Genomic DNA, 14950 nt, shown 5'->3' with positions numbered 1-14950 from the left:
AAATCGCTTAGCAAATTCATCGGTTTTGACTAGAAGCATTTGTCCAGATACTGGAAGATTGCGGCTCTTTGAATGCTAAACCAATTCAATTATGCTATTCAATAATGAAGCAAACAAGAAAAAATGCTTGTTGCTACATTCCATGCTATAGATGGTTTTAAAAATCGGTATATGTATTAACTTTGCAATAGAAATTTCAAAATTATTACAAAAAAATTAAGAAAATAAATCAGTAGAAGACAGAAAAAAGTTCATAATATCGAACTTCCTCTCTTTTTTTGGTTCACTATATCCTGAAAAAGTAGCATACGCAGGCACGGGGCGAACATTGTGTTCGTTATATCCGAGAGTTCACTATAAACCGTGTTCACTATAGCGGGGATTGACTGTGATATGTATTAAATACCATTTCGAAGTAAAATTTCGTGAAAATATAGAATTTAAGGTTGAGTTATGCTCTTATAATCAAATCTTATTTGAATACAGTTGGCTGGAACATTATTTAAGCGAACGATGTATAGGATAAATTTAATAAAAATTCAAATGAGCTTAAATATTTATAAGCTAAACATAATTTTCCCTTACATGAAGTAGTAAAAATAATCTTTTAAAAGAAACTAAACATTTCCTTTAAGAGTAAAAACCCTTTTTGTCTTTCCAGTCACGATAAATCAAAATAGACTTCATGAACATTAATTATCTGCTCTTGAGACGTTTATGAAGGGCATGTTTTTCCCTTAGAACATTTCTCTATTTTTCGTGTAATGCGTATAAATGATTTTTTTTTTTAAAAATGAGACATTTTTAAGGTGCTTTAAATGGAATAAGTACAATACTGTAGTAGGAAATTAAAATGTTTAGTCCTATTGAAGCAATAAGCTAGGGTGAGTGAAGAATAATATTAACTCTTTTTCTTTTCATGAAAAAAGTTTTCTTCATGAAATGGTTATAAAATTAGTATGATCAGTAAAATACTATGCAAAATAAACAGACAGTGATGACAAATTTAACTCAGTTTATTTAGTTTAACGCTGCTTAGTTTATCTAGATAATATACTTAGTTATCTAGATATTATACTTAGTTAGCCCCTTAAAAGAGTAGTGTGATCACTGAAGAGGTTTTAAAAAAAAAGAAAATTAATTAAACTTAAAATACTCATAAAACTTACGTAAAATTTAGAGTTCTTATGTGGTAGAAAAAAATTATTATTTTAAAAAAGTATTTCTCCTAAAAGTGGGTCGGGGTTTTTGAAGCCTGTTGTTCTGTTTGAAACGAAAAATTCATCTTCAGAGAAGAGATATTCTTTCTTTTCTTCTCTTTTTGTTACAAATAAACAATTTTGTGTTGAATTCGAATAACATTTAACAAAGTATTTCTCCTGAAAGTGGGTCAGTATTTTTGAAACCCGCTGTTCTGTTTGAAACGAAAAATTCATCTTCAGAGAAGAGATATTATTTCTTTCCTTCTCTTTTTGTTTCAAATTAACAATTTTGTGTAGAATTCCAAAAACAAACTTTTCAATATAATACAAAATAATTTCCAACGCTGCATCCATAATATTTTTTACCACTTTTTCATCAAAATAAAAAACTCATATAAAATATTAATTTAGAAATTGAGAATTTGATTGGTGCATTTAAAGTAATAAACCACATTCAGTAGGAATGCTTCCAAAGTTTTTAAAATTCTGTGAATTATATGTTATTATTATTTGAAATTTTAATTTTTATATTGTAGCTTGAATTTGTGAAATAAATATGCCGAATATTGAAAGGGAGATTATTATTAAATCGTTGAACGATAAACTTGTCAAAGATTGAAGATATTTGGCTCCAAAAGATTGCGTATTATTTTAACGACCAAAACTGCATTATCAAATTTGATTGAAAATCATAGTTCGTAGAGATTCACTAGATATCTTAATTGAGCTAAATATTTATTTGTTAGAAAGTGGATCTCATATTAATAATAATTCATTTATCAGCGTTTGTTACCAAAATGATTTCCCCTTTGAGTAAATGGTCGTAACCCTTTTCTCGAGGAAAACATCAATTCGTCCTTTTTTCTTGATGGCTCATGGAGTAGAGCTTTCGCCTGCCAGTGAGGTGAGCCGGGTTTGAATCTCAGTCGATGCGAATTCCAGCTTGCACCGACCACATTCTTACTCCGTGCTGTGGTCCCCGCATGGGTTTTTGCCCTAACGCCGGTGTCATGACCACAGGCAACCACAGTGCTGACGTGTAATATTTTCAGTGGTAGACGGATCATGGGTTAGAGTCCCCTTGGAGTCAAGCTAATCGTGGAAGGTTTTCCTCTCCATGTAGCGCAAACGCGGGATAGTTCCATTAAAAAGTCCCCCACGAAGGCAAATTTCGCTCAATACTTCATCCAGGAGTTCCCTTGTCTTCTGGATTGGGTTCAAAATGATAAGGCTACGGAGTTGAACATTAGTAGTCGTAAACCCAAAAAATTGGGTCGGCTGTTCAGCAACGGTTACAAAACAAAATATATGCTGGAGATCAAAAATCGAAATCCTTCTAAAAAAAGGTATGGTTATTCAGAGAAAGTACGTTTTTGAGCCTGATTTCTTAACTTAAAATATTGACTGCATCAATTAATTAACATATTGGATGTCATCCCCTCAAACCTTTAAGATAGAGTCCCAAAACGTGAAGATCCAATCTTTAGATCAAAAGTTACTGAGGGTGGTTCGTTCTTTATTTTTGCACTGTACATTAGAATCACTTTAATAGCTTCATTGTAAAAACATTTCGTTAAAAACACAAGCACATTTTTGGCGCAAAATCTACAGTTTAGTACTTACAAATTTATTTGTAACCAAAATTACAAAAAACTGTTACACATACATTCTCAACTATAAAACTGATTCAAATACTTTCTTTAAGTACAGAACTGTAGTTATCGCACAAAAATTACATAACATTGAAAAAAAACAATTGTTTGAAAAAATTAGTGTGAATATATTGCTGAAAATGTTCTTAAGCGAAATGTTTGCGAGGAAGCTATTAAATTGATTGTAACGCGTATGGAAATATATATTATAAATTTTAAAAAAAAAGAAAGCCAAAAATGAATAAATATATAATGAAAATATATAACAGTAAATAAGTAAATAATAAATGTATCTTAACTCTAAATATGGTGGCAACTACTTTTTTTGCAGTGTGGGTGAAGAAGGTAGTGTTTTTTGGAGTAATTAGTGTATATTTAATATTAATTAGTGCATATTTAAACTATTTAACTAATTCTTGTGTGAAGCGGTGGTAAGGTACGTTTTAAACGAATAACAAACAACCATTATTAGAAGTTCAAAGATGAATAATTGTGCAAGATACTGTCAATATGGCGGTTTGTTTACATGAAGTATATTGGTGAAATATGAGTGCTTCTTGTCGGATTTAATTGACCAACTGGTCATAGCGAAATAAGTATCAATCTTCGTTAAAATCTCTTTCTATTCTCTATCTTCCTTCGTATTCTAAACTCCATAAATGGCGGCAACTACTTTTTTTGCAGTATTGGTGAAGAAAGTAGTATTGTTTTCGAAGGTCCGTGAATTTAGTGAATAATTAGTGTACATTTAAACTATTTAACTAATTCTTGTGTGAAACGGTGGAAAGGTACGTTTTAAAACAATAACAAACGACCATTATTAGAAGTTCAAAGATGAATAATTGTGCAAGATACTGTCAATATGGCGGTTTGTTTGCATGAAGTATATTGGTGAAATATGAGTGCTTCTTGTTGGATTTAATTGACCAACTGGTTATAGCGAAATAAATATCAATCTTCGTTAAAATCTCTATCTATTCTCTATCTTCCTTCGTATTCTAAACTCCATAAATGGCGGCAACTACTTTTTTTGCAGTATTGGTGAAGAAAGTAGTATTGTTTTCGAAGGTCCGTGAATTTAGCGAATAATTAGTGTATATTTAAACTATTTAACTAATTCTTGTGTGAAACGGTGGAAAGGTACGTTTTAAAACAATAACAAACGACCATTATTAGAAGTTCAAAGATGAATAATTGTGCAAGATACTGTCAATATGGCGGTTTGTTTGCATGAAGTATATTGGTGAAATATGAGTGCTTCTTGTTGGATTTAATTGACCAACTGGTTATAGCGAAATAAATATCAATCTTCGTTAAAATCTCTATCTATTCTCTATCTTCCTTCGTATTCTAAACTCCATAAATGGCGGCAACTACTTTTTTTGCAGTATTGGTGAAGAAAGTAGTATTGTTTTCGAAGGTCCGTGAATTTAGCGAATAATTAGTGTATATTTAAACTATTTAACTAATTCTTGTGTGAAACGGTGGAAAGGTACGTTTTAAAACAATAACAAACGACCATTATTAGAAGTTCAAAGATGAATAATTGTGCAAGATACTGTCAATATGGCGGTTTGTTTGCATGAAGTATATTGGTGAAATATGAGTGCTTCTTGTTGGATTTAATTGACCAACTGGTTATAGCGAAATAAATATCAATCTTCGTTAAAATCTCTATCTATTCTCTATCTTCCTTCGTATTCTAAACTCCATAAATGGCGGCAACTACTTTTTTTGCAGTATTGGTGAAGAAAGTAGTATTGTTTTCGAAGGTCCGTGAATTTAGCGAATAATTAGTGTATATTTTAACTATTTAACTAATTCTTGTGTGAAACGAGGGAAGGGTACATTTTAAAACAATAACAAACGACCATTATTAGAAGTTCAAAGATGAATAATTGTGCATACTGTCAATATGGCGGTTTGTTTACATGAAGTATATTGGTGAAATATGAGTGCTTGAAAAATTGACAAACTGATCATAGTCAAGCAATTATCAATCGTCTTTAATGATAGATAAAAAGAATTGATTGTGATTGATTTTTTGCTAAGTAATTTCGATCTCTTTGGCGGATTGATTTGACCAACTATTCGTAAAATTATTTTAAAATGCATGTATGTTTTTAGATGTATAATAAAAATATTTATGTTCTCATAAGATTTACATAAATCTGTCAATTGTATAAAATAATTTTATAATATTTAATTTTGATTCACTTCGGTTTTGTTCGAATTCGTATTATAATTCTACATATCTGTACTGTATGTGTCTTTGATTAAAATACTAGTTTTATTTTAAGAAAAATTGTATCTATGCATCTCTGTCTCCTAAATTTATTAGTTAAAGCCTAATTTATGACTCCTAAATTTATGATTTAGCAACGCAAAAGTAACTTTACTGATTCTTATGTGAATCATATTTTACTGTAATTAATAAATAGCAAACATGGTGGTGGCTACTTTACACCCAGTACTGTAAAAGAGGTGTTTTTCTGCACCAGAAACTATTCTTCGTTTTGGTGCAGCGAAATACCATTTTGGTATAAAGTACGAGACTTTTGGTGTACAGATACACGAAATTATTTTATATTCTAGATTCACAAATACGGTAAATGTAACCATATTCAGGTAGTTTTAACCATACTTTTTATCTCAGTGTATGGTTTACTTCAATGGTTCTACTTTACTTCTTAAAAAATGTTAATCGCAACAGGAAAGAGAAAAAATACACATTATATCTATTCATTGAATCGGAAATCAAAGAAGGAAGTTGCTTTTATCCAAAATGATGAGTTTATTTCTGATTTCCTTTATTTATGGCTGATGGACAGCATTAACAATAATTATTGACAGCGAATCAAGCACAAATTAAATGGGATGTGACCACGTGACTTAAGAGGGCCGATGACCAGATCAATATCACTGACTAAAAAAAGACCAAGGGCAACATGCACAAACAGCTAACTTCATTAACCTCCGCAGAAAGCCTGAGGGAAAAAGCAAGAAAAACACATTAGCAGGCCCCCATAGTGCAAGTAAAATATGTAATAACCGATCAAAGTAATATGTCTTTTTTTTCCTTCAAAATGAAGTGAGATGAAAGAATGAATATCACTCTGTAGAGAAAATTTTTATGCTTGTGGTTCACATTTTTGTAAACCAGAATATGTAATGAAAGCATGTCGAGTAAAATTTCGATGCCATACATCATTTCGAAATCGGAAGATAATGCGGTTTAATAATAAATAAGCCAGTTTTTTTTATTGAATGATTTTAATAAATTGATTGATTTTTTTTAAAAAAAAAGTATGCGAACATCAAAGTTTGAGGTTCATTTAAAAAACGGAAAACACACACCTTTCAAGTGTTCTCGTTCATTGTTCAAATGCTTTGCAATCAATCGGGCGAACACGCATTTGATGTGACAAAATTATTTATTTAATAACGAAATAAAGAAGCATTTATTTGCTTCAATACACTTTCCCGCATTTATCAAAACAATGAGATTGTTTTCCTGGGATAATTTTTGAACTCTTATTTTATTTTTCAACAAAAAATATATTGAAATGTCTTTTCAACGCTGTAATGACGCAAGTAATATTTAATATAGCTATAAAAAATATGAAAACAGCTGATAAATTAATACAAAATTACTTTCCTGGAAGATCAATTGTTTTATTTGAAAAATAATTTGTAAGATTTTTGAGACGCAATGTCAAAATCTATCGAAAATCAAGTAAGTGACTTATCTCACGACTATAACTAAAAAAACACTTGGTTAGTGTCAATTGATTAAATATTAAATGAAATAATCAAGTTTCTTACTGAACGCTATTAAAATCTAAATTTAAATGAGTTTTGAACCATGAGATTGTAATCCATAATCTTTCGTTAGTATTTGTTGTTGTTTTTTTCTCGAAATAAGAAAAAATATTTGTTCCCCTAATCATATTTTCATTTCGAACTTCATTTAAATTAGTTTCAGTATTATTAAAATATCAATGTTAGCATTATATTATTATCTAAGCACAACAAGAATCCAAAATGAAAATAAAGTTGTCATTTGAAGATAATGAAATTAATTTGATGAAATCATACGTATTTGTATTTCAAACTTGTACACCCTTGTGCAAATTAATTGAAACAAACTCAATAAATTCAGAAAACTAAGAGAAAATGCTATTTTATTTAAATTTATACAAACTCAAAAATTTTTAGTACATAATATGATCTCCACGACACTTTATTAACATTTGGACACGATTCGGCATGGATTCCACTAATTTTTTACAGTCATTTATAATATTTGTGTCCTTGTACCACACATGAATTAACGCCGTGATTAGCTTCTCCATAGTTGTACCGTCCATATTTAATAGGCGATTCTTGCATATGGCCCAGAGATTCTTAATTGGGTTGATATCCTGAGAGTTCCCTGGCCATTCCAATGTCTCAATTTGATTCTCAGACATGAATTTCTTGACAATTTTGGACGTATGGCAAGGAGCTAAATCCTGTTGAAAAATCCCTGTTCCATCAGGGTATCGTTTCTTCAACTCTGGAACAACTTCTTTACCCAGAATAGTAATGCACTGCTCAGAACGCATCATACCGGTAATAGGCTGCAAAGGTCCAACCCCATTGTAACCGAAACAACCCCAAAACATCGTCTTTAAAAAAACACGAAAGAAAAAGCTTGTTTCAATTAATTTGCACAAGGGTGTAAATTACATCTGAACTAGTCTGACTATTGCTGAAATATTAGTCACATTATAAAACACACTAATCTAAGCACATCATCTTGATAACGAAAATATTAATTGAAAATTGAAGTGTAATTTATGGGAATAAATTTATTTGATTAAAATTAAACCATATTTAGAACTACTAAAATATATCTTAATTTATTTGATCATTATTGAAACTAATCCATGCTCATCATCTTGATAACGAAAATATAAATTGAAAATTAAACCATAGCTAGAACTTCTAAAATATGCCTTAATCTTTCTGATCATTTTTAAAATATCAGTTGCAATCTCAATAATGTAATTATCTCACTAACATAAGCTAATCATCTAGATAACGAAAATACAAATTGAAAATTAAAGTGTAATTTATGGGAATAAATTTGTTTGATTAAAATTACAGCATATTTAGAACTACTAATTTATTTCATCATTGTTGAAATATCAATTGCAATCTCAATAATGTATTATAATCTAAGCACACCATTTTGAAAATGAGTATTCAAAATGAAAACAAGAGTGTTATTTAATGGTAATAAAACTTCGTTAAAATAATACATAGTATTTTCGTTGTAAACGCGACACTAAAGCCTTGTGTCACGAGGTTTCTATTCCTCACGCACGGCTGCTTCGTGTTAACTTGCCTTAAGTCTTTGGTTATTTCACGCACCGCTTAACGGATAATTTGTTGAATTGTGTATCTTTGTGCCACGACCGATTCAGACATTGTAATTCGGAATTGTTTCCTTTTTATGCTCAATTTACAACGCAAAGACTTTCTCTCACTTCATCTTCGATCTTTTGATCCTAGCGGCAATCTCATTAGGTATGCTGTTATAGAAATTGCACTTTTTTACGCTACGCTTGCACTTTTAGATAAGATTTACTTTAATATTCAATTATTTCAAATGTTCAAAATTAAATGATTTATAATGCAATCTTCTTACAATTGAACACTTTCCAAATGAATAAATAATTCCTTACTGTTAGTTGATTTCATATATGGATGCACAAAAAGAGTAACAGGGTCATTCAAAAATAGATGATGTTCTTGTTTATATGAAAAAATTGCATTTTACATCGGAAAATAAATGAAAAAAGTTTTAGCTACGAAATAAAAAATGGATTAATTTTTAAAAATGATGTTTTCAGTTTTAAAATGCTTCAGATTTACAAATTTTCCTTAAACAGTAACATTATATTAATCAATACAGTTAATTATTAATACAATAATTCCTGTCTCTATGAGCTGTTTTCACAGAGTGGAAATCTCATTTCGGTAAACTCCGATGTCCCTTCAACAGGTAGCCAATGATTGGCCCGCCTCGAGTTTTCCAATAACATGCCATCTTGTGGCACTGTCTAGACCAGGGATGGGCAAACTACGGCCCGCAGGCCAACTGTGGCCCTGCGGAAGGTTTTATCCGGCCCGCGGATAGAATTTCAACTTTCCGATCCATGGCGAATATAAACAATATACATTATACATCCATTTTCTTGTCTGCTTTGTTTAAAGCTATTTTTGTTCTTTCGTTTTTTAACAAAGTACCGATGACCTTTTTACTTTCTCTATTTTTATTTTACAAAACATAAATTGATGGAAATAGACTGCTTCAATTGGTGTCAGATTTGCAGCTTGAATTAATTAAGTTAAAATCTAACATCACCTGAAGCAGTTGTTCCTAAATATGCCAAAGTTTGAGTTTTACAAATCATTACCAAAAGCTAGTTTCCGAAATTTAATATCTCATGCCAGAAAATCAGTACTATGTTTGCTTCATCTTATATATGCGAACAAGAGAAATGTAGTATATGTGGAGAAATGTAATATATGTGAAACTTAGAAAAAATCATTTTAGAAGTAGACTAACCGGCAAGCATTTCGCCTCGTTCCTCAAAACAAGCACATCTCACTTCGAACCTCAATGTAAGGAGCTTTTAAAAATGAAATCGCAATTTCATTCATCTCATTAAATATTTAAATTAAAACTTGTATATCGTTTTTCTTTTTCTTTGTTTTAGAAGTTTTCATTCTTCCCACCAAACTTTTTTTTTCCGATTTTTTGCCCTCAACCAAAAAAGTTCGCCCATCCCTGATCTAGACGATGACGATTGGTCATACTAACGATAGGCAAGCAAAGAAATTATGAAAAAAAAAAAAAAAAAAACGAGTATTGGGCTAAGCTACGATGCTTCAAAGAAGTCCTTTCGCTACCAACTTCGAGGAGCAAATGAAGTAAATCTACACAAAAATGATCACAGCGCCACTGCCTTACGAGAGACCGCTGCTTGGCAGAGGTTCCACAAAAAGCTTAGCTATCATCTAACACGTTATTTGCATGTATGTAGGCGTTATTAAATTAATTAAGTATTAAATTAAGGAACTGACATTTGCTTAAATAATTGACTTAAATGTCATAAACATGATACTGTAATACACGGAGAAAAAAATTCAGATAGAATTACCGTACTTGTATGGAAATATCTTTTTTGGTAAAAAAAGATTTAAAAAAAGAAACGTAATTTTGGTAATAAAAACAAAATATACAGAATTTAAACCATTCATTTGATAATTTTTCCGTTCGTATGATAACATTTTCCCGGAATTTCTAGTTTTCACAATTATAGTTCTTATCACCGCACCTTTAGTAGAAAAACAAAACTTAAAAGCATTCTAACCGAATAAGTGGTGGGGTTTTTTTTTTGTGTCATACTCTCAATGTATCAAGATAAATTTACAACATTTACTACCAAACAGCATGGTAATTAAACAATATTTTCTAGTTAATTTTACTTAAATTCAAATCGAAACGCTTCGGTAAAAATTACCATACTTTTTAGGGTTCCAATAGAGTCAGAATCACAGTAAATTTAACCGTATTCTGGTAGTTTTACCATACTAAGAGTACATATTAATCAAACTGTCATATCCAACAAGAATTTCAAATTAAATATTTGTTTTTTTGTGCAGGGTCTTCCTCTCCACTTGCAAATAGATACTTTTGATGATTTCCGAGAGAATGCCACTCCTTATCATCGAGCATACTGTCAAATCAAAGTTTTTTGTGATAAGGTAAGTCAAAATTTCTTAAAATTTTCTACTGTAAATTGTATTGTTGCCAAATGTCAATAAAATTCCATAGCAGCAGACGGCCTCAGACTTTGTGTGAGGGGATAGTTCTTACCGATAGAAAATAAATCACGTTGTACTATACCTCCATTAAATTGCAATGAATTTAAGGAATTACTAGCTGAGGTTGGATAACTCGCATTAAAAACAACTCTTTGGACAGTTGCTTGCCTATCAGGGCGGTAAACTCTTAAATGGGGAATGTAGTAAATGGCTTCTTCTTCCTCATCATCCAAAATTTCTAATATGTATCCCATCTCTAAATATTCATGAAGGAAATCTTTTTATGAAGATAAATGATTTGGCTCCTTAATTATACGTTTCTACAACAGATTTAATTTTTCCAACCCAAACTCTTTAGATTTCCCCAAATGCTTAAGATCCTTTTTTAAGGGCATTTTTACTATGTATTTCTAGTAAAGAATTTCTAGTAAAGATATTTTTAAATTGTTTTTCACAAATTATTTTTTCTTTACTCTCAACTATTTCAGTTCCGATATTTTCCATCTCCCTAAAACGTCTAACTGTTCTAGATCAAGAGGTTTTTTTAAATTAATCCGTAATGGATTTTATTATCCTCCTTATTTGATATGCTTCCACTAACTATATAACCAAACACAGAATTTTTTAAGATTAAATTTGAGTTAGGAGAATAAATTTGTCGGGGTTTTATTGGCTTAAAAAATGATTCCGCATCGATTAATAAATCAACTTCTAACGGAATGTAAAAATACTCATCAGCTAAGTTAATGTTTTCTAACCCCTCCATACACTTGTTTATTTTTTTTTTAGGATGATCAGTAATTCTGGACACAACTAAAAACAAATTTTTGAGTGTGATCAGTAATTCTGGACACAACTAAAAACAACTTTTTGAGTGTGTTCAGTAATTCTGGACACAACTAAAAACAACTTTTTGAGGGTGATCAGTAATTCTGGACATAAATAAAAACAACTTTTTGAGGGTGATCAGTAATTCTGGACACAAATAAAAACAACTTTTTGAGGGTGATCAGTAATTCTGGACACAACTAAATACAACTTTTTGAATGTGATCAGTAATTCTGGACACAGCTAAAAAAAACTTTTTGAGGGTGATCAGTAATTCTTAACACAAATAAAAATTTAAATCAGTATTAAAAGTTTGGGCTTTATTTATTTAAGTAGCACATACTTGAGACCGAACAGAAATAGCTGAGTCATTCAACCCTGACACAACTATATTTATTTTATTCTTTCTCAATTGCTGTTGATCTGCGCTTTCTTTTTTTATGAAATTAGACATAGATCCCGAGTATAATAAAACACGAAATTCACTCTCAATTCCGGAAGAATCAAATAAAGAACAAATGGCTGTACTCAAAAGAACTGTTTTGATTTTTATTCCAGACATGTTTTTATTCCTCGTGGCGGAAAAGTTATTGGCGCCTGGGTTTTGCTTCTGGCATACTGCAGGTGTGAATTCAAGAAGCTAGCGGAGAGAGAGGGGGGAAAGAGATTTCCTCTTTTGATTTGTTTTTGATTTGATTCTGAATTCATAATGTTCTCTCTTAGTTTTGATTGCGCTGAATAATGGAAGCGGTCAATGTTAAAAGGGGGTATGTAACATTTTTACCAAAATAAGTTTTTTGTTAATTTTGGAATATCAATCACCGATTATTAAAAACCAAGTAATTTTCTAGACTGACTAACGAAGAGAATCCAACAATTTGGAAGCAATTAAAACAATCTTTCCACAATTAACGGGGGTTTTTTTTTCTTGAAAGGGCAGATTTTTTTTTATAATCGTCGTTGAACAGCCGACCCAATTTTTGGGTTTACGACAACTAAGGAACAACGCCGTAGCCTTATAATTTTGAACTCAATCCGGAAGACAAGGGAACTTCTGGATTAAGTATTGGATGAAATTTGCCTTCGTCGAGGACTTTTTGGTGGAACTAACCCGCATTTGCGTTGCATAGTGAGGAAGACTACAAAACCTCCCACTGTTAGCCTGATGGCAAAGGGACTCTAACCCATGATCCATCTACCACTGAGGATATTTCACGTCAGCGCTGTGGTCGGTGCAAGCCGGATGCAGATTCATATCGACCAGCCATCCCAGAGATTCGAACCCGGTTCACCTCATTGGAAGGCGAACGCTCTATTCCTGAGCCATCGCGGCTCAAAAGTGCAGATTTGTAACATACTTTTGACATTGACCTCTTCTGTTATAAAATATGTAATTGAAGAAATTGATAAATAAATTAATCCAAATCTATGCATACATAAGTATATTGTTGAAATTGTATCAATTACTGAAAAAAAAAACTAAAAAATTAAATGTAATCACATTAAATATAATCACAATCTGATATATAATCACATTCTATCAGAAACATGCTTTTATAAAACTCGACATTTGTTAAATAATATATTCTTATTCAATAAAATGTTTTATGCAAATTCCTTTACTAAATTACGAAAAAAGTTTTAGACGACTAAAAAAGTTTTTTTTAAGTGTCCGTATTTTATAATTAAAAAAAAACGGATTTGAAATCGGTTACTAGCGAAAAAAATATGAATGAAATTTTACGTTGCGCGTGTAAGTCAAGTTCCTCGTAAGTTAACATTTAAATATTAATCGTCCCATTTAAATATTTCTTCATTTTCGTCAAATAATGTTTTTAAAAATAATTGATTCTGCCGGATATTTAGGTTAATGTGCCGGATATTAGGCATACGTATATATATTGTTGAAATTGTATCAATTACTGAAAAAAATTAAATGTAATCACATTAAATATAATCACAATCTGATATATAATCACATTCTATCAGAAACATGCTTTTATGAAACTCGACATTCGCTGAATAATATGTTTTTTATTCAATAAAATGTTTTATTCAAATTATTTTACTAAATTACGAAAAAATTTTTAGACGACTAAAAAAGAAACATCGTATTTTATAATTAAAAAAAAAACGGATTTAACATCGGTTACTAGCGAAAAAAATATGAATGAAATTTTACGTTACGCGCGCGCAAGTCAAGTTCCTCGTAAGTTAACAGCATTTAAATGTTAATCATCCCATTTAAATATTTCGTCATTTTCGCCAAATTATTTTTTTAAAAATAATTGATTCTGCCGGATATTTAGGTTAATGGTTTTCTTTGGATAAAGATGATTTGCAAATGTCTTTCATTGCCATTGTCTGTATTTGTTTTGAAACAAATATCGCCGAAAACAATTTTTTTTCATCTGCAATTTTCAAAGAATCTTTTTTTTTCATTGAAATTAAAAAACATGTTTCTATCATTTATTAGAAGTTGTGATGAGCCACTATTAATACAATGTCAAAGATTTATTACTCTTGTTAGGAATTGTTTTGAAAGCTCAAGCTTGAAAAGTCATCAATCATTAAAGCCATAGAACGATTCATCGCAATTGAATGACCTTTTATTTTGCACACAACTGATTAACTGATTATTAACTGATTTGTGTCACTCATGTGAGGGCATTTTTTCCATTTTATTTTGAAAAGTAATATTCTTATTTCTATTTTTAAGTAATCTGCAGCCTGCTTTAAACTGATCATTTTTTGACACAAAATTTATTTCCTCCCTTCCTTTTATTAATTTTGAAATTTGATGTTTTTGAAAAAGAGAAATTATTAGACACTTCGATTTGACGAACCCTGTTTAGCACCATTTTCAAAGTGGTTTATAATTGGCAGTTTTTTCTGACTTAAAGTCTATTTTAACAATGAACTTCAATGTAAAATCTTGTTTCTTACATAGCAAATATTGCGTTTATGCTTAATTTTAGCTAGATTTTCATATAGAATATTATTGATGGAAAAAGACAAATTAGAAAGTGGTATATTTTGCAACTACTTTCTATTTGTTCCATAATGTGCTAATTATTCCATAATGTGCTAGATTTTGACATAGAATATTATTGATAGAAAAAGACAAATTAGAAAATGGTATAGTTTGCAACTACTTTCTATTTGTTCCATAATGTGCTAGATTTCGATATAGAATATTATTGATGGAAAAGGACAAATTAGAAAGTGGTATATTTTGCAACTATTTTCTCTTTGTTCCATAATGGGCTAATTTTTTTGTACTGGCCTCTATAATTGCTGATCATCTTTTGTCTCCTGAGCAGTGCCGTAGCGAGCTTAACTCGCGCCCGGGGCACAATACCTTTTTAGCTCCCCCCCCCCCCCCCC

General features: G+C 30.7%; 1 protein-coding gene across 3 annotated transcripts in view; it reads left to right on the top strand.

Moving 5' to 3' along the window:
- LOC107449518 (grainyhead-like protein 1 homolog) overlaps positions 1-14950 on the top strand; it is a 171024-nt gene that overhangs the window by 112596 nt on the left and 43478 nt on the right. For all 3 annotated transcript variants that reach the window (XR_011638357.1, XM_016065069.3, XM_071188166.1), the window contains exon 10: positions 10574-10675. Coding sequence is in view for 2 of the 3 variants with exons in the window: in XM_016065069.3 (XP_015920555.1) it covers positions 10574-10675 (102 nt within the window). In the remaining variant the exon portion in view is untranslated. The remainder of the gene's footprint in view (positions 1-10573; positions 10676-14950) is intronic.

This window comes from Parasteatoda tepidariorum, chromosome X2 (assembly GCF_043381705.1).
Source record: "Parasteatoda tepidariorum isolate YZ-2023 chromosome X2, CAS_Ptep_4.0, whole genome shotgun sequence".
Lineage (NCBI taxonomy): Eukaryota > Metazoa > Arthropoda > Arachnida > Araneae > Theridiidae > Parasteatoda > Parasteatoda tepidariorum.
The sequence above is the reverse complement of the archived record's forward strand: the minus strand, read 5'-3'. Positions and strand labels throughout refer to the sequence as shown.